Here is a 26,784-nt window from a genome sequence, read left to right as displayed (position 1 = left end):
TGCATTCCCTGCAGCTTTAAGATCCAAGACAGAGAAGAGCAGAGCAGAGCAGAGCAGAGCAGAGCAGAGCAGAGCAGAGAAGAGAAGAGAAGAGAAGAGAAGAGAAGAGAAGAGAAGAGAAGAGAGAAAAGGGAAAGAAAGAAGGAAGGAAGGAAGAGACAGACAGACAGAAAGACCTTTAAGGGAAGAAAGGGAGAGTAATAAACTAATATTTAATCTCATTCTGATTTCACCAAAGCACTGCTACTGGCAGAAAGGGCCAGCTAGGGATGTACACAGCTCTAAGCTTCTTGTGAGATTCATGCAAAAATATATTTGTATCATCCCTATCATGTGCCAGGCACTAAGTGATGCGTATTCAATGGTAAATGAAGCAAACACAAACTGCTTAAATATGAGGACGGACAGGTAATAAGTACACAAGGTAAGTATACAACTACAAATTGTGGGAAATGCCATGAGAAAATAGTATGGGGGACTGTTCTTAGATTGAGTGATCATACAAAGACAAAGGACGTAACATTAAAGCCAGCTTAAAATTTCTCTAAAAATCTAACTATTCGGTTTTACATAATTACATAATTACCATACAAACCTGCTTTCCTCAAGGTTCTCTTCCTTTTTCCTTTAATTTTCCATTGTTTAGACATGAAGATTGCTATCTTCTTGCAGTAAGTAGATGCTCAAAACATTTTATATAATTTTTATAAATGAGCATTACATTGATAATTTATTTATAGCCACACCCATGAAAAATGTATTTTTAGCTCTGTGTTTTGTGAGTACTGGAATTTATATACTCAAATTAACAAAAACATTCATAGCAAAACAAATGGAATGTGAAAAACCTAAGTTCTTAGTGACTTAAGGACTGACAATAAGAAAAATCTTAAATTTTATTTCATTAGAAAGTTTTCACTAGCATTCCTACTTCACTCTCAGTAACTCAATATGATATAGTTCCATATTGAGTGACTGACTACGTTATTTAATAAGCCAGGTCATCAAAGTCAATATCCCATTTTATTTATGAGACACCTGTATCCTGAGTAGTCACCAAAAAAACAAACGAACCAAATGTACATAAGCTTGCTGCATAGACATTCTGACATTTCTTTAAGTAAAGCCACTTTACACATGTGGTTCAGGTAGGGCTACTCTATTATATTTCTTTTTGATTATTTGGAAAACCTCACACTGAGAAATCTGCATATTAGTAAATACAAATTATCAACTGGAACATAGTGTTATTAAAACTGTCGTTACAGGAATAATTTAAGTAACTCATTTTGCAAGTAGATAGTAACTTACCTGAAATGTAGATGACCTTTTGATCACTTCTTTGACCAAGGGAATTGGTTACTTTACAGACATAAACACCAGAATAATTGAAAGTCAATGGATGGACAAAATGAAGAGTATTGTCTGAAGCCAATAAACCATCAGGCCACTGTCCATCCAACCTATTTTTAAAAAGCATGAAATTATTTTAAGTATCTTCAGACTTTATTCACTGACAGCTATTTAAATAAGATATTACACTTTTGAGATGTTAGTGAAAGAACTGGCATTCTTTAGGTAAAATTCACTATGAAATGGAAATATATAAGATATGAATTCTATTTCAATAAAAATGAACTAATTGATAAAATCCATTAAGAATACCCTTTCTTTCAAAATAGCAATTGACATAAGTACAAGTAGGCCAACATATTAGAATGGAAGGGAAGGAAAGAAAAAAAATTAGATGATTTTAAAGAATTATATTCAGAAAACTGGAACATTAGAAAAATATATTATTTGAAGACCTACAGTATCAAAAGAATTAAAAATAATTCTCAGTGAATAGATCTATTCATGATATATTTATAAATTTCTTAAGAACTTTAAGATAAAAGCCATTTAAGTGCATGATAATGTTTTAGCACCTTTTGTAACATACTTAAAGAGCATCAGTCTGTGACAGTAAAAACCAAGGTACCATTCCGCATCAATAACTTCTTAAAAATGGTGTCTATACTAATTTGGCTAAGAGGTCTTATCTAGTGTATACATTACTATAAACCTCAATAGGAATAAAATCCCACTATGACAACTCCAAAGCCATTCACTGCAATGGAACTAAGTATACTGTTATACATCATACTGCCAACCTTAGAGTACCAAAAAACACACCAAGAGGTATTTATTTTGAAATTATTTTTAAAGCCCGTGAATTATTTTTTAGGAGAACAAAAAGTCAAGTAAACCAGGTGCTCAACTTTTACGGTCTGAGCTAGGCAGATTTCAAAAGATTTATTTATTCATTCACTCAGCCATCCATTATTTGCCAGGAGCTTAATATTAACCATACTCTGCTCTGCTGGTGTTGTTGAGATACAGAAGTAAATAAGATATTGTTTTTCCTTTCAATGACCTAAGTACACAGAAGACTGACAACTAATTACGAAGAGAATAAGAACAAAAAATAACAAAAAGGTAGAAAGAAACAAAACCAACACTGGACAATAGGAGGAATGATTTTGTTCTGCAAATCCAATGGTAATAGGTGGAAAAATAGTCAATAAAATCTTTTACAGTGCAGGAACTTTAATTTAGCATTGAAGAAAATAGGTAATATTCTTATATGGTTTAAAAAAACAAAAACACCTAACCTTCTTCCACAAAAACTTTGAAAAGAACATTTGTACAAGCACCAACTTTCAAGAGGTGAACTTCTAGGAGGATGAGAATGAATATGGAGTATATAAATGCCAATTATCTCTCTGCACTTTGAGGCCCAAATTCTAATCCCTTTAATTATGAGAAATATAAAAATGGCTTATAATCCTTTAAAGTTGCTTATTCAAATAACCCACAGTCAGAAAAACCTAAATATCACATTAAACTCACAGCAAATGATATGCTAAGCACATTCTATACTCCATTTTACCTATGTTACCTGGTTTATATTCATTGTCTCTACCCTCACAACTCTATAATGTACTATTATCAGTGAGGAAACAAAGGATTAGAGATGTTAGATGTCTTACCCAAAAGACATCTCCAAGTACAGATACTAGGAAGGGAACTTGGAATTGTATGACTTTTAGAAATAGCCTACCACACATCTTAACCAATGACTGCTTCCCACTTCTAAGAAAATATAAATGAAAAAAAAAAACCAACCTTCTCTACTTTAAAAACTGTTATCTTTGCTTAAAGACAACAGATTGACCAAATATACGGTTTCCTTACTCCCACAAAATCCCACCTAAAACAAGAGTAAAGGAATTAAGGCTATTAAAAACCCACAAGGAAGCAGAATTCATGAGACAAGATGTTTCAACAAACTTTTAGAAGACAGAAAACAGGTGGAGGAAACAATATATGCTTTGAGCCACTGTTTCTCAATCAGAGTGATTGTGTCTCCAGGGGACAACTGGCCAGTCTGGAGACATTTTGGTTTTCACAATGGGGTATGAGGCCAGGGATGCTGCTAAACACCCTGCAATTCACAGGATCGCCTCCCACAACAAAGATGTATCCAGCTCAACATGTCAACAGTACTAAGGATGAAAAGCTCCACTCTGGGCTGAAGAAGTGCTTCCACGAGGCATATGAATGGGAACGCAGCCAATGTGGTCCAAGGAACCCAAATTTGGAGTCTGACTCACTGCACTACTACAGAAGGCCAGAGTGAAGCAGAGGGCTACAATTACGGACATTAGCTGAAAGTTGAAAAAAAAGACTCCCCTCAACTCTGTGCAGAAGGTGGGCATTTATGTTTTAAAAACAAGAATGAAGCTTAATTCAATAAATAAACTGAATGGCCACCAAAAAAGACTTCCAGTCTTCCTGAGTGACATCTGAAGCTTCCCCAAGGAAATAACACTCTACCTGATCACTCTAAATGGTATCTACTAATGAGTAATCCCCACCCAAAGACAGAGTTTCCACTCAGAATTTTAATACATTTTAATATTTTAATGCATCACTGTGAAATGACTGGACAACTGAGAAAATGAAAGAATATCTACAAAATGAAAAACCAAACAAAAAACAAAGGAAGAAAAGAAGAGACAATAAAGTAAGAAGCAGTAAAAACTCACTGAAGGGAAATAACTTTAGTATTGTGTCCTAGGAAGAAACAAGACATCACATCCATAAAATAAGAAAAAAATGCTATGAAATGAAAGAGAAATAAGAAAATGCTCTTAGAAATTAAAAGTATGGGGGCCCGTGGGTGGCTCAATCAGTTAAGTTGTCAACTCTTGATTTCAGCTCAGACCATGATCTCCGTGTCCTGGGATCAGGCTCTGTGGGAGTCTGCTTAATGATTTTCTCTCCTCTCTCCCTAGGCCTCTCCCCCTGCCCTCCCCCCTCAAATAAATTCTTAAAAAAAAAAAAAGAAATTAAAAATATGCCCCCAAAATGTTTTAAGTCAATTAAATCAATGGGGAAAAAGAAAACCAAGGAAATTTCCTAGGAAAAACAAAACAAAACAAAAACTGTTTGAAAAATAAGAAAGGACGTTTAGTATATAATAAATAGGAGGTCCAGTAACAGCAAATTAAAAAAAGGGAAATGATTTTTAAAAAATGACAGAATTATACACAGTTGATAGATACAAGTCTCAAGAGTAAAGGGAGGCCCCAAATACTGAGAAATACAAATGAAAACCTTAGTATAACAGTTTGAAATCTCACAGATAAAGAGAATAAAGGATATTCTTTGAGGCTAAGAATTATTAGCCTCAGGGAAAACAAAGATCTTAGACAAAAAACAAACAAACAAAAAAAAACCAACCCAGAATTCCAGTATACTACTGTGAGTAAATAATATTTACCTGTCATGGGGAGGCAAACAATGATTACAGAGTTTAACTATAAGTGGCTTAATTTCATTGGGACTTGTGAAGGGAGGAATATGTATACGGGTACCTTTGTGTGCGAAGGGGTAGATATAAAATTAAATTTTCATCAGTCACTATAAGAGGTCAATAGATAGTATTAAGAAGTAGCAATTTAAGACCAAAGATGGTAACTACCAGAAGGAATTGCTAAATGGCTAAAAAGTAGCCTTTGAGTACCAGAACTGCATGGGTAGGAAGGTAGGGGAGGGGTGGGACAGGAGACCACTCAGAAACCCTTCATTTAATTTTTAGCCATTACTACCATCATGTACTACACTGATTAAAAAAAAAAAAAAAAAAAACAAACTTTAAATATGCATTTAAGAATACTTTTCACTTTTAAATAATTTCCCATTAGAAGTATCTGACATTATTACCTGCTCCACACTGATTTGAAGGGTGGTGGATTTGCATCAGCATTACACTTGAGATTAACACCTTTTCTTCCTACAAACCAATTCCCATCATAGCCTGTTACTGAAACTTCTGGAGCATCTATAAAATAAATGCATAACCGTACAAATTATCTTTTGTTAATGATAAATGCAATATATAATGACAAAGCATTACTATAATGACTAAACTTTAGAAGAACAGAAATCGTTTTTCCTTCTGTCAATATACATACATAACCAGTGTGGAAGACAGTAGTTAATAAATATTAGTTGACTGAAAGAATGAGTGCATGAATGGACAACGAGTACCCAAACACTAGGCAACTATAGCATGTACAGTTCTAGTTATTATGGACACTGAATATAAGGATATTCACAAACATATAATCACCAAGAACAAAATATAGGAGTCCTATTATGAGAAGCACAGATTTATGAACAAAGTATATATATTACTACTTAATTTGATGAGATGCCAAGTCACCATATAAAATTGTCTTTAAAGAAATGTTCAATCTGAAAGAAAATATCTCCTGAGAGATACAAAGTCAATTACAGAGATTAGATTCCCTGTATTACAATTAATTAATATTCTACGGGTAGGTAGAGATGTGACACAAACTTTCTAAGGCTATAACTACAACTAAAGTAAGTTATCTGTAGCCTCAACTGCTGTAAAACATTATATTTTATCCATTCAATGCACCCAAATGTCTTTGGTATATGTGTTATATAGTTAGTTAAATGAGCAAGTATCCATATCTACCAGCAATATAAATTTATGCATTTAAACCATACAATCCAATTCAAATCATTCATTCAACCATCCTATTGTTTAACTCCTCATAAGTGGCAGGCACTGTTGCAGGCATTTGGTATACATACAGACTCTGTATTTATAAAATTTATTTTCTAAGAGCTTTTAATAAGGAAGAGAATATTTTAAAATTATTAAACTAAAACCTGTTTTGAGAGCCAAGAAGGAAAAGAATAGGATGATATAGAGAAGGTAAGAAGGGCCTAATTTAGACTGGGGATGAGGTTGAGGAAGGTCATGAAAGCTTCCCTAAGGAAACGTCACTTATGCATGATACAGGGACCCTCCTGTGAGTTACACAGTAAACCAGATAAATCCTATGTGACCAGATGGGAAGTTAGAGAGAAACCTGGTCAGTTTAATTCTGTCAGGGAAGATTATCTAGTATCAAGCAAGGTTTACAAAAAAGAGTAGTAAAAAATTAAACTTGCACTAAGGTAAGAAATGTCTGCCTCATAAATACCAAGAATTAACAAACATTATTGTAACTTACAATTGGTGCTAAAAAATGTTGCTGAAGGAACAGCAGAGATATCTGTGAGTTTAATTTCTTTTAATAGGAGGAGGGAATAGGTACTAAGGTAAGGTATCCCCAAAGAATACCTCCAAATTTTGAGATCTGAACTTTGGATATAAGATTTTATCTCCTTAAACTTTGTTCACATGTTTTATAGGTCCCAATTAAAAAGACAGAAAAAATCTTGAGTACTCTAAGAACATTTTAGGAGCAAGCTAATAAATCTAAGCCATAATTATATAAGTCTTACATTAAAAGAAATATTTTTCTATATTTAAGATGGCATTCAAGCAAACAACAACCAAAAAAGCATAATGTACATAATACAAACTGAAGAAAATTTCAGTCATTACTGGATACAAGGAAGGACAAAATATATAAAAGGAAAATATTAATAGTACTTACAATTGGGATCTGAATTTTACAAGAAAAAGGAAAAAGTTAAGAGTCTGTGAAAGTAAGGCAGGAAAAGGAAAAAGAAATTTTAATCGGATTCTCTAGAGAAGTGAAAAGAAGGTATTTGCACTCAAGAATAAAATGGTAGTAATATTCATGTAAGATAACTTCCCAAGTTCAACCCCATAAATGTTGAAAAAGATTCTTAAAATTAGCTTTAGAAACCATTACATTAAGTGGAACGAGTATGCGTAATTTAAAATTCCACCTATGTCATTTCAAAAAATAAAACAGAATAAAAACTCTAACACCTCCTTTTAAAAACCTATTGATTTGCATTATCCTTGTTTCTTCTGCTCAAAATTTTTAAATGCTACATAAAGAACATGTCAACAACTCAGCTAATGTATATGAAGAAGTATACACACATACGTATATACACATACAACTTTACACACAAAGGAGCATCCCTTAACAAAAAAATAAAAATAGATGAGCCAAGCTTTGAACCTTATCTACAACGGTTATTATCCCAATGATATCTTTAAAATACTGTCTTACTCTATGAGAATCTTACAACACGATCAGTAAAAGCAGATGAGAAATAGTATTTGAAAAGCAAAGATTTTCAACTAATTAATATGCATCTAGGCAGTGAAAGATTCTTGCTGAAAAAATCATGGGTAGAATCAATAAAACTGAGTAACAGTTAACTAAACTGGAGAAGTTGTGTGTCTCTAAGTATTACACATTTTGAGGTATAAGTTTCCACAATTTGCTTAAGTCCAGCCTATTTTTGAGGTCTAAAAAGGATAAGGCTAAATAATTTTAAGTTGGAAAGCAACTTTAAAGTCACTGTCCATCTTTACAAACTAGTAAAAAAATGTTCTGGTTAAACGAAATTTCCACAAATTAAGAAAATTAAGAAAAAAATGTCAACAAGGAAAAGATGTAAGAATATCTGAATATTAAACATTCAAACTAACAAGTCTGACATAGAATTAGGTCACAGGAAGGAAATTAAAATACACGACATGTTTAAAAAGCAAATGTTATTGTTTACTTACACTGTATATCTAATATGAAAGAATATCGGATGTCCTTTTCCAAGGCTGGATGTTTTACAACACAGGTAATCCGCCTTCCTCTAGCAAATCTGGTTGGAAACAGCTTGTACTGGCTGACAATTGTTGCCGTTTCATTTGGAAAAGAAGTTGTAGTGGATTCCATTTCACCAAGATCACCTTCCCAGTCAATATGTGCAACTGGTTTTCCAGTGGCTGCGATACAGATGGCTGCTACCGTTTCATTTCCTCCATCAATTAAAGAATCTGGCCCTTTTATTAGGCTCACAGTGGGTTCAACTGTTTAAATTTTAAAAAATAATTAGTCACATTTCAATGAAGAATATATTTACATCTTTCCAAGCCTTATCTAGCCATATTTAAGCTTCAGGGCAAATGCATATAAAATTTACACACATGCTTTTAAGTAATGCCAACTGTCAGCTGCATTCTTGGAAAAGGAGAAGATCATGAGCCAAGACAAACAAGAAACTCAGCAGGATATCAAAACCTTAAAAGAAGGTTCTCCCAAGAGAGAGACGTTTTCTGTATAGGGACTGATTAGTTCCTCTCCAAAGTTAGTAGAGGAAAAATTCCTGTAAATTGGATCATAATTTTCATTATGAGATTTTAAGTATTACTGTGAAAGGGGGAAAGATGTAGTTTTAAGACACAGTGCTTCATTTTGCAGCAAAAACGTTTATAGAAAATATAGATTAAGTTACCAGTACAGAACCTACACTGTTAAAATGTAATGTCAGTAATAGTTATGCTTATTAAAATGTGTATTAGAATGCATATCCCATTATCTTTTTCTAGTAAAAGAAAGCTCCTCAGCAAGTGAAAGCAACCTTAATGTTTAGACCGTTTCAATTTACTTTTCATATATCCTATTTCTTCACATTTTCCAGCAAATTTCCTGTCTCACCTCATGAATTATTTGTCTCAAGGCTATAGTTTATTCTATATATTAAGTTTTTATCTCAGTAACTTATTTATTTCCAAAGTTTCCAACTGGTTTTCAATGCCATCTGTTCTTGATTTTTATCTACCTATTTTTGTTTCATAATTTACTTGCGATACTAATATTGTCCTTATATATTTCCTTATGTATTTTATAAAATGTATTATTGTAAAATAACAAAGGGAAAAGTACATACAAACATGTAATAAATACTTTATAGTAAACATCTGTGTAAACACCACACATCTTAATAAAAAACATTAGTACCTCCCAGGTCCCTCAAAATGCCTCTCCTTGATCCTAACACCTACCCGCCCAAGTACGAAATCATTATATTGACTCTGGAAATAAATTTTTGCTTACTTTTCATGACAGGTCTACAAGCAACAAATGCAAAGCTAAATAACAATTGCATTTTACCTGTTTCTGAACTTTAAATGAATGGTACTGAACTATACGCATTTTATATAGTTTTTGACTCAACTTTGTGCTCCTGAGATTAATCTATTTGAGAACAGTCCAACTTACTTTATCATTTTGAATTCAGGGTTTTTTTTACTTTTAATTTTTAAATCATTTAAATTTACATGCAATTCTGTAAATTATTAATTTTAACTGCTGTACTGTTTATTTATCATTGGACATTGGTGCTATTTCCTGTTTAGTATAAACAATTTTATAAGAAACATTCTCATTGGTGGATCTTGGTATATTTGTGCAGGTGCTTCTCTAGTTTGTCCCTTGCCGTAGAGTTGCTACTACTATTTTTTCAGCTTTACCAGATAATGCCAATAAGCTTTCCAAACAATTTACTCCCAACCTTAGAGCAACTGTCGGTCCACTCACCACAGTTGATATTGACTTCTCAATGTCCATCCATCTTGTATGTATATAATGGTGTACTGTCGAGCCTGTATTTTTTAATTTCTCATATTATGAATGAGGTTAGAGGTCCTCCCATGTTTATGGGCCATTTGGAATTTCTTCTGCAAAATGCCTATTAAAACCAATTGCTTTTTCTTATTGATTTGGAAGGAAAGCCATTTTTTTATTGTATGTGGTAAAAATACCCTCTACCAGTTTAGGGCTTATCTTTCTGCCCTATGGTGTGTTTTGATGAGCAGAAGTTTTTAATTCAAATGCACTAAAATTTATCAGTTTTTAATTTCCCTTTTATGGTTAACTGCTTTTATACACTAAAAATTACTTCTTTACTTCAAGGCCAATTACTATGTGATTTTTTAATAGTTTCTTGTTCTCTGCAGAAGATTGACTTATCTCTTCAAATGTTAAACAATGCTGTTTAATAGTCTGTGTCTGGTAATTCCAACATCCTACATCTTTGCAGGTCTATCTCTGTTGTCTTATTTGCGCTGGCTGCTGCTTGTGGGGTCTTCTTTACTAGTATACCTGCCAAGTCAAGGAGACTATATGTCTGTGTTTGAATAATTAAGGTAGAAATAATCTGAGGTCTAGAATAAAGGTACTTTTCCTCTAGAAAAGATTTGAGTTTTCATCTGCTAAACTCCTGAAATCACTAACCAGTCCAGGATCTCCTGAATTTAAGATCAGACCACTCAAGTCATTATAAACCTGTAAGTCTGTAAGAAGGCCGGTTTACTTCTAGTTTCCTACTATTCCAAAAATGTAAGCCTTTGGATTCCAGGTGAATAAGAGAAGGGTGATTAGACATCCCCCATCTTGAGCAGAACTACACTTAGAAATCTATCTCTCTTCTCAAGGCTCTCAAAGTGTGTTTCTTCTGAATTATCAGAAGTCCTCAGGCTGAATGCACCTTTCAGTGCTAGCCTTATTTCTATTTTTACCTTTTCCTAGATTTTCTTTTATTTATATTTCTTACTATGTTCTTACTTTCTTGAACTTTCAGTGGTACTTTATATTTCAACCCCATGGGAGAGCTGGTCTGAACAACTTATGCCATCATTAATAGAAGCTTTTATCTTTAAGGAACTTAAAAATTTATTTTAAAGTCAATTTTAAGTTACGTTATTTGTTTCTTCTGAAGGGAATCAATCTCCTGGTTGTAGACTTTATTGGCTTTCTAAAGTTACTTTTCTCATATACCTCAATATTTTCGTTAACTTCTCTGTACCCTTCCCTGTCTAGCAGTTTTGCAGTTGCTTCCTCTTAAGATGCTACAATGTCCTGTGTACTCTGAATGGAGAGAACATGGTTTTCCCAGCCCTGTGTGAACACCAGGACTGTTAGTTAGATCTAATGCTTTCTGCTGGTTCTTTCCCCAACTTCAAATGTTTCCTCTACCGTGGACACAGATCAGTACTAACCCAAAGATGTCAGAGGACCCTTCTGTAGATCTCTAAAACACACACACTCTCTCTCTCTCTGCTCCTCTCTGCTTTCCAGTATTCTGCTCCACAAATTCTAATCACCTGTCCTCCCTGAATTCCAATATGTCTCCTTTATTCCCTGACACCATCATTCTCTGCTTCAAATCCTTATCACCGAGCTGTAGCCTGGAAATTGCCTAAGGAGGAAGCTAGAACAGTATAGGGACTCACTGTGTTTCTTTCTTTCAGGGATCATAATCCTACACTGCCTATAGTCCAATGATTAAAAACTGTTTATTTGCCTGGTTTCATGTTGTTAGAGAGAGAGTAAATCCAGTCCCTGCTATTCCATCATGCACAGCAATGGAAATCTTTTTTTTTAAATTATGTTCAGTTAGCCAACATATAGTGGGAGTCTACATTTTTATTGCAAAAGCAGTATTTCTAAAAATTGAGAAAATGGGGAAATAATCCACGACTACAATATTCTAATGCAGTTATTATCATCTTCTTCCACTTCTTTCTTTTTCTAGTTTCTATATGGATGTAATAATGATGGCATACCTACATCTTTTGGTTCTTTTCCTCAGGCAGCAACACTTCTCTTAATCATAATTTTAACAACTATAAAATATCCCATCAAGAGAAGTAAGCAATTGCGAAACAACTGTTCTACTGTGGGGCATTTGTTGTTAAATTTTCCCAAAGCTTTTTTGTTATATCACATTCTCTTAATTTGATTTCTATTACTACCACTCCACTGAAACTCTTAATGTTACCATGTAATCTACAGGTTTAATACTTTTGTTTGCCATTCTCTTTGACTAATTTGGTAGAATTTGAAATTTGACACAGTTCTTCACATTCAGTTTCAAAAGAATTAAGTACTAATGCCTTAAGGTACCTTTTGTAAGTAATGAATTGCCTTCTGGACTATACATTTAGAATACTAGCTGTGCACCATTCTTAGGAAAACTGAAAAAATGGTTATTCAAATCATGTTCTGTAGGGCTTAGCTCTCACTGTGGAAAAAAAGCTGCTGAAGTAATCTTAAAAATGTTATCTTCTGATATAAGTAGTATTACTTTGCCCGAGTTTTTCTCAAAGCTCTTTTTGAGCTCTTCATTTCTTCTAATCTCTGCCCTAATAAATACTGGGTTCTGGGCCTTCAGTTACTGTTTGCATCTCTCTTAGAAACTTTTATCTGATACACACTACTATCTACAGGATCCCTAATTTTAACTTTGATACAAGGCTTGATTCCACAGTCAACCTGTGGAGTTGACCACCTGCCTGGTGTTGTTTGCCTATATATTCTCAAACTAACAAAGCAAATGCTGATCTCATTATCTTAGCCTCCCAATCCCAATGCCTGGTTTTCATTCAGACACGCCCACTGTAATTAACAGTAACATAACTTACTCAATCACCAAGGTTCAAAACCTGTTCATGCTCAAACCTCCCTTGTTTCTTGTATCCCATCAGTTACAGTCTTGACAGCTATTCCTTTGTAATAGCTTCCTTCTTCTCAAGTGGCAGAATTAATTTCAAGGCTTCATGGCCACATTATAAATATATAATTATATAATTTTATAATTATAATTTTAGGACTTCATTTCAATCCATCAAAAACACCAGACTGATCTTCATATATCACAACTTGTATCACATTACTCCCTATATCTAGTCTACTATGACTTAAATATGCCTCTAAGCAAGATGAGAAGGTGATCAAAGCAGTGTTTCTCAAACTTTACTCTGAATATGAATCACTTAGAAATCCTCATAAAATGTAGACTTATCATTAAGTTTGGTAGGGGCCTGAAATTCTGTATTTCTAACGAGCTTCCAAGTGATGCCAACGCTGCTTGTTCAGCAACCACACTTTACATAGCAAGAGTCTGAGGGTAGAAGAAGCGAGGTGAGAAGTGTAACACCTTCTACCAACCTGGCATTTCTAGTAATACAAAGCTCAAATTCCCCATCATAACATTCAAGTTATTTTAATGCAGTCCTATCAACCTTTCTAACCTTTAATTCTTATACTTTACATAAATCCTTTGAACAATCAACAAATTATTCAGTAGTTCCACTAATGAGGGTTCTCAACAATGAGTGATCTCTTCCAGAGGACACTTGGCAACGTCTGGAGACATTCTAAATTGTCATAACTGAAAGACTGCTACTAGCATCTGGTGGGTAGAGGTTATGGAGCCTGCCAAACAGTCTACAACGGATAGGACAGCTCATTACAACAAAGAATTCCAGCCCAAAATGTCAACAATGCTGGCACTAAAAAGATCTCTGCCCTAATGTATGTTGTTTTCTGCCTCCCTGCACTGGTTCATTTATTCTCCCTATTCTTATTTCCCTTCTGCTTATCCCAAACCTACCCAAAATTCAAGGACTGGCTCACCTATTTTTCCCATACAATTTTTGTAGATTACTAAGTCTCACCAATCCATTCGTATACCCTAGTTAAATAAGTGTATGTACCTAGTTAAATGGTGTATGACTGCTACATACTAGGAACTCTTGTAGGCCTTAGAGAGGTAAAGTTAAATTTTAAAGCACAGAGTTGCAGTCCATCATGTGTTTATAATGGAGAAAAAAAAAATAAACAGTATGGTGACTGCTGCAATAGATAAGCACAAGATAACAATGGCAAAAAGAGCCAAAAAAGATTTAAAAAAAAAAATCAAACTGCAAGTGGGTATATATTTCAACAATAGCTTATAAAAGGATGTGGTTTGATGAATAGCAGCTAAATACAAGAATGTAGGAAGAGAGAGACAGAAGAAAAAACAATCCAAGAAGAAAGAAAAACACATGTAAAACATAAACAGGTACTACCAGAACTGCCAATAGTTCATCATGATTATTAAATTTGTTAGGTAAAGTGGAGCAAGAGATGAAATAAATGAAGCTAGAGACGTTGGTACAGGTAAAATCATATAGTCTTATACTATAAACAGTCTTGAGTTTTAAACCACTGAATATTGTATCAATTTAAGCAGAATTACTAAAATTTAAAGCAAAAAACCCCTTTACTCCCATGGGTTCCCTCTTCCACACACAAACTATTATTTTCTAGCCAATGAACTATTTTTGTGACCTTTTTTTTACTCTGATGGCCTGCACTTATTTTTCAGAAGTTTATTTTATGCCTTGCCTTACGATCAAAACATTTCTCAAAAGTTATCTATTTCATAAACATGAGTTATATTTCCCCACAGCTGTTCAGGCAGTATCATAAACATATGAAGTCCTCAAATATTTAATTTCATTTCTATTTTTAAATAGTATCTCTCCACATGAAAAAATATGTGACAGAGCTGGACAAAATGGCTTTCCTGCATGTCAGAGACCCTGAAATGATGCCTTTAAATATTAGGGGCTGTGCACTTGTTTGCTGCTCTGGAAGGGAACACTAAGAAAAAAGGAGGAAAACAGGAAAAGGGCTTTTTACTAGGGTGTAACACAGAAGGAAAGTGAAGAAGGAGGGTTGAGGAGGGGAGCTATCAGCAGATCCAACCAAGTCCCCAACAGACAAACAGGTAGATGCAGAGCAAAGACTGCTGGTTAAAGGAGTCCTACTCTGGGTGGAAATGGCTAAGGTTGCTATTACTCCTTAATATTTATCCTATTATTCTAAAAGTACAAACCAGTGTTTCCAAATTGGTGTACCTTTTTCACTGCAAGTGGCTATCTTAATGTTAATAAGCTCATTTTAAATTCCACATAAATTCTAACAGTTATCAGATAGGAAAAAACAGAAGACTGCTCATTATGAGCAATGGCCCAAGATTCAAACAGCTATGAAATCCACAGTAGCAGAGATAAAATCTGATTTCAGAAACAAACATGAAGTATACAAATGGCTCTAAAACAACAATCATTCAAATAAAAGGAAAAGCTTATTTAAAGATGGAAATTTAATGTTTGAAATTTTGAGAAAGAATATTGAAAATGTCAAAAACACTCAGCACTTCGTATTATAAATAAAAAACAATCTTTCATGAAGAAAGTAAAATAAAAACCACATGGCATTATATAGGTAGGTAGGTAGATACAAAATTTTGCTTAAATTGAGAGAGCCTAGAATCACGGAATTTTAAGACAAAACTTGAAAAATCACATTTGAATTATTTCAAATCTAGACCATATATATATATATATGGTCTAGATTTATGTGTATGTGTGTATATATATATATATATATACACACACACACACACACAATTACTTTAAATTCTTGAAAAGACTTTTATTATGATCCTTGCCCCTACCACCAAAATATACAATTCAAGTGTACCTACCTAATACAGTTACAGTTGTAGAGGATTGAGCATTTCCAAGCGGGAATGTAACAGCTTTGCATATGTATTTTCCAGAATCAGAGAATCCTATGTTATGTAGAGTAATTGTTGCATCATTAAGTGAATAGTTTTTAAATAAGACTCTTCCCTGATATTCTCCTTGAACAGAGAATCCATACTGCGGATGATGAACTGCAACAGTCTGTGAACTTTTGCCATGGATCTTCTCCCATGAAATTTGTGTTATAGTTTCATTTACTTCAATTAAACACTTCAATGAAACATTCTTTCCCCATACTGCTGTGACATGTGGCTCCACAATAATTGGCCCAGCTAAGGCACCTACGGGGGAAAAAAATAGTTCTTAAAATAGAAAAAAGTTATACTAATATACGATCATTCTCCCTCCCTTCTTGTTTCCCTCTGTCCCTCCCACTTGCCCTTCTATAGGTCCTCACCTGCATGTCCACACATTCACATACAGACACATGTTTATGATTAAATAATAGGAAGGACTCAAAAGAGGTAGATGTTCCTGGGCCTGAATGTTAGACCCAAAGAGTGACTCTCAAATAAATCAAACACCTGCCAATATGTGTCACAGTGGAAAAAGCACTAGATTGGACCAAAAATAAGCTTGGAAGGAGATCATTCCCCAGTCAAGCCTCCAAATGAGATCCCAGCCCTCATTGACACCTTAACTGCAGTCTTGTGAAAGACTCTTAGGCAAAGAACCCAGCTGAGCCACGCACGAATTCATGACACAAAGAGAGATAATAAATGCACACTGTTTTAAAGCCACTGAGTTTTAGGGTACTTTATTCACAACAGATCACTAATACATGCAGGATCTGTCAAACCAAATATAATACCAAAGTATCTTCTGGAAGGTTCCTCTATCAAGAATCTCTATAAAAAACTTTATTTAAGATAGACCAACTACCAGAAAGCATTAATTTAAAAAACATTTATGTAAATGTGAAATCAATTTTTTTCTATTTTGTAGATGAAGAAAAAAAAAAGTCCACAAGCAAAAGTTAAAATAAAATGACATCAAACTTCTCCACTGTGATACTGACTTCCTTCCTGAAAGTGATGGGCCAAATCTAAATTATTTTAGGACAAATAAGACTAATATTTATGAACACTAAAGTCAAGCAAGATGCTGCTCATTGACGAGTATATTAGAACATATATATATAAGCCCTTGGAGAGTTTATGACTCACATGTCTCCTGACAAAATAAATATTCAAATTCAGAAGTAAACCGATATAAACACTCAAACATGGAAACTGTAGAAATAATACACTGTATAAATAATATCTTTGAAATTTAAAGTTATGTCTTATTAACATTTTTAAATAAATACAAAAATGTAGAGGGTATCACTTAAAAAATAACCAAGAAAAATGTGTTTAAACATGTTCAAACAGTTCTAAACAACAACAAAAACTTTACAAATTATTATTTCCACCAGCCCTTTTGGGAGAAAAAAACTATAAATGGATAAATAAAATATAAATAAATAGGCAAACTGTGTCATTCAAATCATAAATGAATTAAAAAAATTAGTAAACAAACAAGAGAGCAACTGTACCATCCAGGAGATGAGTGAAGATATACTGCAAAAAATGACAGACAATTCACACTGACTATACTTAACAGTTATGAAGGAAAAAGATTCTTTTTTAACCATTGCCCCAAAAGAGTATCAAGTCCTCAAAATTTACCATTGTGTTCTATCATGCTTTTAAGTGTAGATAATTACTAAGCTTTTAAAATTAATAGAAGACATATAAATTTTATAAGTATTGTAATGTATTTTAGCAAGCTATCATAAGCCTAGTACTAAACCAGAAAATATACAAATAAAAAGAACAATTTATGAATATTAAAATTTTCATTTAATATTATGAAATAATATACAGCTTTGTGCTTAAAGAAAAAGACACAATGATGAAGTAGAATATTCCAAAAATGTAAGGAATATTTTTAAACTATCACATTGGAAGCTCACATTGACTTTCTCATTTGATGCTGAAAAGGCATTTTATAAAATTTAGCATTCATTATCTGATTTTTTAAAAACTCTTACAAGTGAGAAAAGAAGGATTCTTATAATAATAAAGTAGGTTCTTCTGGGGGCGCCTGGGTGGCACAGCGGTTAAGCATCTGCCTTCGGCTCAGGGCGTGATCCCGGCGTTATGGGATCGAGCCCCACATCAGGCTCCTCTGCTATGAGCCTGCTTCTTCCTCTCCCACTCCCCCTGCTTGTGTTCCCTCTCTCGCTGGCTGTCTCTATCTCTGTCGAATAAATAAATAAAAAATCTTTAAAAAAAATAAATAAAGTAGGTTCTTCTGAAATCGTGGCCATCATCACAATACTAAAATAGAAAAGGGGGGCACTGCTATTAAAAAAAGATCAAGACAAAAGGTGCAGTATCATTATCAACTGACAATGGAAATTCCAGTGCAATGAGGTGAAAGAAAGAAGAAAGGAAGGAAGGAAGGAAGGAAGGAAGGAAGGAAGGAAGGAAGGAAGATAAGCATTAGAAAGGAACAGACAATTATTATTTGAAAAACCTATTACCTAAAAACCTAAGAAGGCCAAGTAACGAGCTATTAGAATAATATGTGTACATATAAGATATGCAAAATATATCCAAAATATACTATCAACATGTCATGATAGGTGATAAACTTTACAAATTTATTATAGAAAAGATAGTATTTGCAAAACATTAATATTTCAAATGCCCATTAATAGTTTTAAAGAACCTATAAACCTGAGCAATTGACTTGAATAAATGTAAGATATGTCATGTTCCTGTAGGAAAACTTAATACCATTTAGACATCATATCTCCCCACACCACACAAATTCAATGCAACTGCCACAAAATCTCTGATAAAAATTCTTGAAACTAGACTAGGGACAATAGATACGACATATTTCAAAAACATCAGTGGCCCAGTAGGAGGGAGGGGAAATGCTAAAGTAAAAATAACAAAAAGCTTACTATTAGTACCTAAAAACAATTAAGTACACAAACTGAACAACAGTTTGTATATGTGTGTATACATATATATAAGTACTGTTATATATATATTAGTACTGTAATATATATATTACTGACATACAACGAAGTATTTTGTATGAGTGGGGAAATAGTGAATTAGTCCAGATGCTGAAATGACAGGAGCAAAATACTTGGAAATAGATCCCTGCCTTCACACTAAACACACACACACACACACTCACACACTCACGGACTGAAGATCAAACTGTAAAAAAGAGGCACATATGGCTGCACAGATACTGACAATAACTTTGTATATTCTGGCAAATAACATTAGTTACCCCTAGAGAGTGGGATACAGAGGATTAAGGAAAGAACTTCCAGTTTTTACTGTGTGTTCCTCTTTAATATCAAAATCATTTATAAGTAATGTTCACAATAAAAGCAAATTAAAAATAAAAATAAAGAATTAAATCCTCCTTGGGTAGAAGTGGAGAAGAGATAGGATAAGGTGTTATGGACTATTTGCACTTCCCCAAATTTTTGTAACTGCAGCCCTAATCTCTAAAGTGATAATGTCTATAGATGGGGCCCTTGTGTGGTAATCAGGTTTATATGAGGCCATGTGGGTAGAACCCCTATGGTGACATTAGTGTTTATATAAGGAAAGGAAGAAAGACAAGCTCTCTCTCTTTCTACCATGTGAGGACAAAGCAAGAAGGTGGCTGTCTACAAGTCAAGAAGAAGGTCCTCACCAGGAACTGAATCTGCTCACACCTTGATCTTGGGCTTCTCAACCTCCAAAACTGTGAGAAATAAGTATGTTGTTCAAGCCACCCAGTCCATAGTGCTATGTTATGGCAATATAACCTGGGTGGGATAGCGCTAAATCCTACCTCCTTACAACTGGTAAGAAATATGGCCTAGTGAGCCACCATTACTCAAGTGGAGTATTTGGAGACAGGAAAAAGAAAAAATTAATCCACTGACTCAAAAACATATTTATAATATTTAAATATATTCTACAATATTTAAATAGGGAAAGCCACTCTCAGCATAAAAGACAGAAAAACCACCTAGAAAAGGGTTGATAGATTCGACTAGAAAAACTGACCCCCTAGTAAAGAGCTTGAGTAGATTAAAAAACCTACAAATAGCTATTTTTAGTAAGCTTAATTTTCCTCATAAATATTAATATAACTATCAGGTTTTACTTTTTCATCTTTTATTTTAATATCTAGGAGAAAATGAATAATTTTTACTTTTCAATTTTTCTACAAAATTATTCTGGGTAGTTTTTGCTTGTTGCAAAAGTAAACTTTGGCACAATTTTCTGTTGTTTCAATCCTTAAAGCTCTGAACAAGTTTTGATAATTTAGCTCTCCCTTAAATTCCATGAGCTTCTAATAATATATCCCCTTGTTTGTGTTTTAGTCAGCCAAAGTTAGTTTGTGTTGCCTGCAAACAAGGGTCTAATACATTTCCAATCCTAGACAAAACCCAAAAGTTAAAAACCACTTCTAAGTAAGATTTCCCCCCATGGAATCTTTAAACTGTGGAGAAACAGATTTTCCACGTGGTTCTTATACCAAAGTCACTATCTGAATGCCTCACTTCTCAAGGTCTCCCAAACACTGAGACTACGGCTTCCCATATGAAGTGGAGTTTGACAGGAGAACAGAAGAGTATCCTGGAGAAACATAAATGTCTATTTCTAAAGATCTAAATTATTTGAAGTAAGTCCTTCATTAAGTGATAGAAGTCTAGAATATAAAGAGGCTAAGGAACAACAAAGACCTGAACCTTTCATATCTGGCAAGACTCTACCTGACATTATCAGAAGGTGTTCCTGGCTACTGTACACTCTAGAGGACAAAGAAAAACATAATATCATTTGTACCATTAACTAATTAATTAAATAGAATTTATTATCCTTTCAGAGACAAAGACAGAGAAAGAAGGGTTTTCCTCCTGCCTGTACCTCCCATGAAAACACTAGAGCCATGAAAATAAAACTGTCTGGATTTTTCATGTGTATTTGAACAGTCAGTCAGATTTAGAGTGTACAGACAACACAAACCACTTGGAAATATTCAAAAAGAATTGTGGCAGAAAAATATAATGCAATGATTTATGTACTATAACTTCTATGGGTTATTTAAAAAAACAAACAAAATGACTTGACATTCATATTAGAGATCACATTAAAGTGTCTGAAATGCAAGTATAATGTGACAACAGTTCACTTTACCTCTCCCACTCCCAACAATGAACCAAAAAGTAATAGAAGTTACCTCAAATCTATCTTTAATACTACCTTTTTTGGTACATTGATCATTTTTATATTTTTATATATATATATTTTTAATATATATATATATTTTTAACCATATCTCATTTTTGAACTATGGAAATGGCAGACATTTTGGACATTTTAGGTTCCAGGATCTTTCAAATGTTACAATCTACAAAATAGATATATGCAAACATTCTACAAATCAAACTTTACTGTAATCTATGTCCAAATACAAACAAAACCTCCAAAAATCTCTAAGGTATGGACCCTTTCAGACTCCTCAAATTTAGAATAATTTTTAAAGCAACAACTGAAGTACACATTTTTAAGAAACTAGCAAAATCACAGTATCTAGGTATTCTCAACAATTTCTTAAATTTTAGATGAAGCAGATTTATCACTAGCACATTCAATAATTAACCTGAATTGTTTTAAACTAATAAGTGTTTAAGTCACATCAGCTTTAAAAATGCAAGTCTTTTCAACAACATCCCCAAACAACACTCAAAACAGAAGTAAGCATAGAAGAATGAAGCCAAGTGAATTAAATAATATAATGTAAAAACTTAAGTATAACTGCAAACTCAAATACCACTAGAATACGAGAGAACCTCTAACTTCTTGTCATGTTTTAATTAGTAAGAATAACTCTTGAGCTCGGAGGTCCTATAGCCTAAAAAGAAACTGGATTACATACTAAAAATGATGGAGAAAACCCAGGACATTCATTTATCAGTATGAATTAAGGTACATACTTTTGTGCCAGGTACTGTTCTAAGTACTGGGTATAGTACTGAACAGCTGCCCCTGTCTTTATGCAGTTTACATTCTAATTAGAGAAAAAGAATTAAAATAAAAAGATATCAGATAATAAGAACTATGGAGAAAAATAAAGAAAGGCAACGGTGATTGCTTCAGGGTACCACCATAGCTTTTTTAAGGGTACCACCATAGCTTTTTGTTGATGCAGGAGAGAGAAGATGGGATCTGAATCAGGATAATCAAAGTGGTAGTGTTAAGCAGTAGTCAGATGCCGGATATACTGTATTGTTTAAAAAAAAAAAAAAAAAAGAACCCATAAAAACAAAAACAAAAAACCGGGTCAGAGAGAAATAGAGAAGCCAAAATCACCCCCAAAGTTTTTGGCCTGTGCAAGTGCAAAAACAGAGTTGCCATTTACCAAAATGAGAACTAGCAAGTGGAACATTTTTAAGGGTTAGAGGTAGACAGGAATTCAGAAGTAGTTTTGGACTTGCCTATTTCACAACCAAATGTGTACTGGTGAATAAGCAGCTGGATATATTAAGAAAACGCTGTTTTGGAGAAAGTGATAGATTGAAAATATAAATTTAGACTAATCTTCCCATAAAAGGTATATAAAGTCATGAGACTGAATGAAACCATCTACAGAGTATTAACAGCATCAAGACCAAGCATCCATGGTGCATTCAAACATTTAAAGGTTTGGAAATTGAGTAGAATTCAAAAAAGATGACAAAGAACAGTCAGGGAAGAAGGAAGAGTACCAAGAAGAATCCTGCACTGTAAGTGAAGCAAGTACCTAGAAAGAGAGAGTGATCAATTATTCCAAATACCAACTGGCCAAAAAAGAAGGACCAGTAAGTAACCAATGAATTTAGCAACTGCCTTAGAGAGTGGTAAGGATAAACGCCTGACTGGAATGGATTTATATGGATTTATAAGAGTATAAAGACCTCTGCCTGTAGACAAGAAGGAGTAAAGGGATTTACCCTCCTGCCTGAAATAACCATTTCAAATCAACAGGCAACAAAGACTATTGATCCTGAGAGACAGTAAACATACAAGGTAAGCCCAATAATTGACCTTGGCTTACCACCTGGAGTGAATTACAAGGCCTTAACATAGGGAAAGAGAATCCAACAGCCAAGCAATCTCCCTGAGCTCTATCCAGCACTGTACAATCAAGCAAGAAAAAGAAATAAAGGGCACCTAGATTAGAAAAGAATAAACATCTGCAGAACAATCATCTGTATGAAAAATCTCATGCCTTTTCTACAAGAAAACTACTATAACAAGTGTGTTTAGCAAGGACAGTAACCCTTATATAGCACCTAAGATCAACACACAAAAATCAATTTTATTTCCATGTGTTAACAGTGGAAAATTGGGGGGAAAATTTAAAACACTGCTGTTTAAAATAACATCAAAAGAAAAAAAAAGATGAAATGGGGATAGATCTGACAAAAGGTATGAAAAACCTACAGTTAATACTACAAAATTTGCTAAGAGAAATTAAAGACCTAAATAAATGGAAAGATAAACTTTTCTCATAGGTCAGAAGTCTCAATATTCTTAAAATATTTATTTTTTCTAAATTGAGCTACAGATTAATAAACACAATCTTAATCTAAATCCAAGAAGATTTTATAAAAATTGACAAGTTTTTTCAATTAAAATTCACATGAACATGCAAACGTAAATTTTTGTGACTTTAGGTTGACAAATATTTCTTAGGTATGTTATCAAAAGCACAACTGATGGACTTCATCAAAAATTTTCTACTCTTCAAAACACACTCTTAAGCCATTTAATGGGAAAAAAATTTGCAGAACATATCTGATAAAGGATTTATATCTAATAAAGAACTTGAATGCAAAATACATGAAGACCTCTTAAAACTTCATAAAAAGAAAAGAAACAAGCCAATTAAAAAAAAAGAGCAAAAGATCTGAACAGACACATCACCCTATAGCACATGTATAGGTGTTCAACATCATTAGAGAAATGCAAATTAAGACCACAATAAGATACCACTACTCATCCAATAGAGGCTAAAATTAAAAAGACTGACAATACCAAGTGTTAAAATGTGGAGGAACTGGAACTCTGCTTCATTGCTGGTTGAACCGCAAAATTGTACAATCACATTGGAAGACACCAGCAGTTTCTTAAAAGTTAAATATACAAGCAACATATCATCCGCCCATTTGACTCCTATGTCTTCACATACTAGAAAGGAAAACATGTGTCTATATAAAGACCTGTACACAAATGTTCACAGAAACTTTATTTTTTAAAAAGATTTTATTTATTTATTTGAGACAGAGAGAGTGAGAGAGGATTTACATTAGCACCCAAAAAATGAAATATCTGGATATAAATCTTAACAAAATATGTACAAGATCTATGTGAGGAAAAGTACAAAACTGATCAAAGTTATCAAAGAAGAACTAAATAAACCTAAACATATTCCATGTTCATGGACAGGAAGACTCAATATTGCGAAGATATCAGTTCTTCCCACTTGATCTATACGTTCAATGTAGTCCCAGGCAAAAATCCCAGCAAGTTACTTTGTGGATATAAACACACTGATTCTTGGAGAAATGGAAGACCTAGAATAGCCAACACAATATTGAAAAAAAAAACAACACAGTCAGAGCACTAATACCACGTGACTTCAAGACTTAGTATCAAGCTATAGTTACCAAGAAAGTATGGCACTGGTGAAAGAACAGACGAACAGAATAGAAAGCCCAGAAATAGATGACAATAATCAACAGACTCTGACAAAGGACCAAAGGCAATTTAAATAGAGCAAAAAGATATTTTCAACAAATGGTGCTGGAACAACTGGACATCCACATGCAAAAGTATGAATCTAGACCAACCTTACACCCTTCACAAAAATTAACTCAAAATAGATCATGAACCTAAACGAAAAATGCAAAACTACAAAATTCCCAGAAGGTAACACAGGAAGAAACCTAGATGATGTTGGGGATGGTGATCATTTTTTAGACAAGACACCAAAGACATGTTCCAAGAAATAATGGACAAGCTGGACATCATCAAAATAAAAATTTCTGCTCTGCAAACAACACTATCAAGAGAATGAGAAGACAAGCCACAAAATGGAAGAATATGTATGTCTGCAAAAGACAATCTAATAAAGGGCTAGAATCCAAAATACATAAAGAACTTTAAAAACTCAACAGTAAGGAAAAAAACAACCCAATTAAAAAATGAGGCAAAGACCTGAACAGACACTTTACCAAAGAGATACAGATGGCAAAGAAGCATACAAAAAGATGCTTGACATATTATTAAGTAATTGCAAATTAAAACAACAATTAGATATCACCACACAGCTATTAGAATGGCTAAAATCCAAACACTGCCAATACCAAATGCTAACAAAGATATGGAGCAACATATGGACCACGCATTTCTGGTGGAAATGAAAAATGGTACAGTAGCCACTATGGAAGACAGTTCGGCAGTTTCTTAGAAAACTAGATATACTCTTAACACTACAAACCAGCAACTCTGTTCCTTTGTATTTACCCAAACAAGTAGAAAATTTATGTCTATATAGAAACCTACACATGGATGTTTATGCCAGCTTTATTCAGAATTGCCAAAACTTGGAAGCAACCAAAGGGTCCTTCAGGAGATGAATGAATAAAATGTGGTACATTTGGACAATGGAATATTATTCAGCAGTAAAAAGAAATGAGATATCAAGCCATAAAAAGACATGGAGGAATTTTAAATGTATACTGTTAAGTTAAAAAAAGCCAATCTGTAAATGCCATATACTGAATGATTCCAATTACGTCACGTGTTGGAAAAGGCTAAACTATGGAGACTAAAAAGATCAGTGGTTGCCAGGAGTTGGAGGGAAGGGGGAAATGAATAGCCGTAAAATATCAAGAATTTTTAGGGCAGTAAAACTACTCTGCATAATACTATAATGGTGAACCCAGGTCATTTGTCAAAACCCATGTCATTTGTCAAAACCCATGGAATGTACAATACCAAGAGTGAACCCTAATGTAAACTATGGCCTTTGGGTGATGATGATGAAATGTCAAAGTAGGTTCATCAACTGTAACAAATGTATCACTCTGGTAGACGATGCTGATGGGGGTTGCTGAGCGGAAGCGTGACTAGAGCGCATACGGGAACTCTCTGTCCATTCAATTTTGCTATGAACTAAAAGTATTCTTAAAAAGTCAAGTCTATTAAAAATTTTAAAAAAGAATACTTACATAACCAAATACTACTCACTAATAAAAAGAAATAAACTGATATATGCAACAATATGGTTAAATTTCAAAGTAATTATGCTGAAAGAAGACAGCAAAAGAATATATAAAGTGTATTTCCATTTATATAAAACTCTTAAAAAAAGCAAACTACTTTACAGTGCCAAAAAGCAAATAAGTGCTTGCTTAGGGGAAGGGGGATAGGAAGGGATGAAACGGATGGTTTACAGACAATACAAAGAAACTCTTGGGAGTGACAGATAATATTCACTATCTTCACTGCAGTGATGTTTTAACAGTCAACATCTTTGTTAAAACTTACCAAATTGTAAACCTTAAGTAGGTGCAGCTTATTATATGTCACTTACACCCAATAAAGCTGTTTTATATAAAAATAAGACTACAAGAGAAAATAGAGATAGGTATTTTGTATATAGGTAACTCAAGATGATTTTTACTATAAAGACAAAGAGATCAGACAGTAGCTCAAGAGAGATTATGCACCACAAGTCTTTTCTTAGTGAGAAATATTATAGCATATTTTCATGCTGACTGCAATGACTGAAAAGGAAAATTTATCAGATAAGAGAAGGCACAGTTGTTAAAAGTGGTATCTTTAAGAAAAGGCAGCGTGGGACAGGATTCTGAGGGATATCATTAGCCACAATTGTACCTCAGTTGTAGCTGGCAGTCTACCTCTACAGATGGGTAGGTATGGTGGTGAAAGTTCTTTTCTGACTACTTCCATTTGCTCTTTATT

At 33.7% G+C, this 26,784-nt stretch overlaps 1 protein-coding gene across 4 annotated transcripts in view; it reads right to left on the bottom strand.

Annotated features, from left to right (window-relative positions):
• Positions 1-26,784, bottom strand: part of NECTIN3 (nectin cell adhesion molecule 3) — a 135,371-nt gene that overhangs the window by 81,090 nt on the left and 27,497 nt on the right. For all 4 annotated transcript variants that reach the window (XM_034658089.1, XM_011222503.3, XM_034658092.1 and 1 more), the window contains exons 2-5: positions 15,676-16,017; positions 8,087-8,383; positions 5,272-5,389; positions 1,312-1,463 (exon numbers count right to left, since the gene is read on the bottom strand). In XM_034658089.1, the coding sequence (XP_034513980.1) occupies positions 1,312-1,463; positions 5,272-5,389; positions 8,087-8,383; positions 15,676-16,017 (909 nt within the window). The remainder of the gene's footprint in view (positions 1-1,311; positions 1,464-5,271; positions 5,390-8,086; positions 8,384-15,675; positions 16,018-26,784) is intronic.

The sequence above is a fragment of the Ailuropoda melanoleuca genome, chromosome 1 (assembly GCF_002007445.2).
Source record: "Ailuropoda melanoleuca isolate Jingjing chromosome 1, ASM200744v2, whole genome shotgun sequence".
Taxonomy (NCBI): Eukaryota; Metazoa; Chordata; class Mammalia; order Carnivora; family Ursidae; genus Ailuropoda; species Ailuropoda melanoleuca.
The sequence above is the reverse complement of the archived record's forward strand: the minus strand, read 5'-3'. Positions and strand labels throughout refer to the sequence as shown.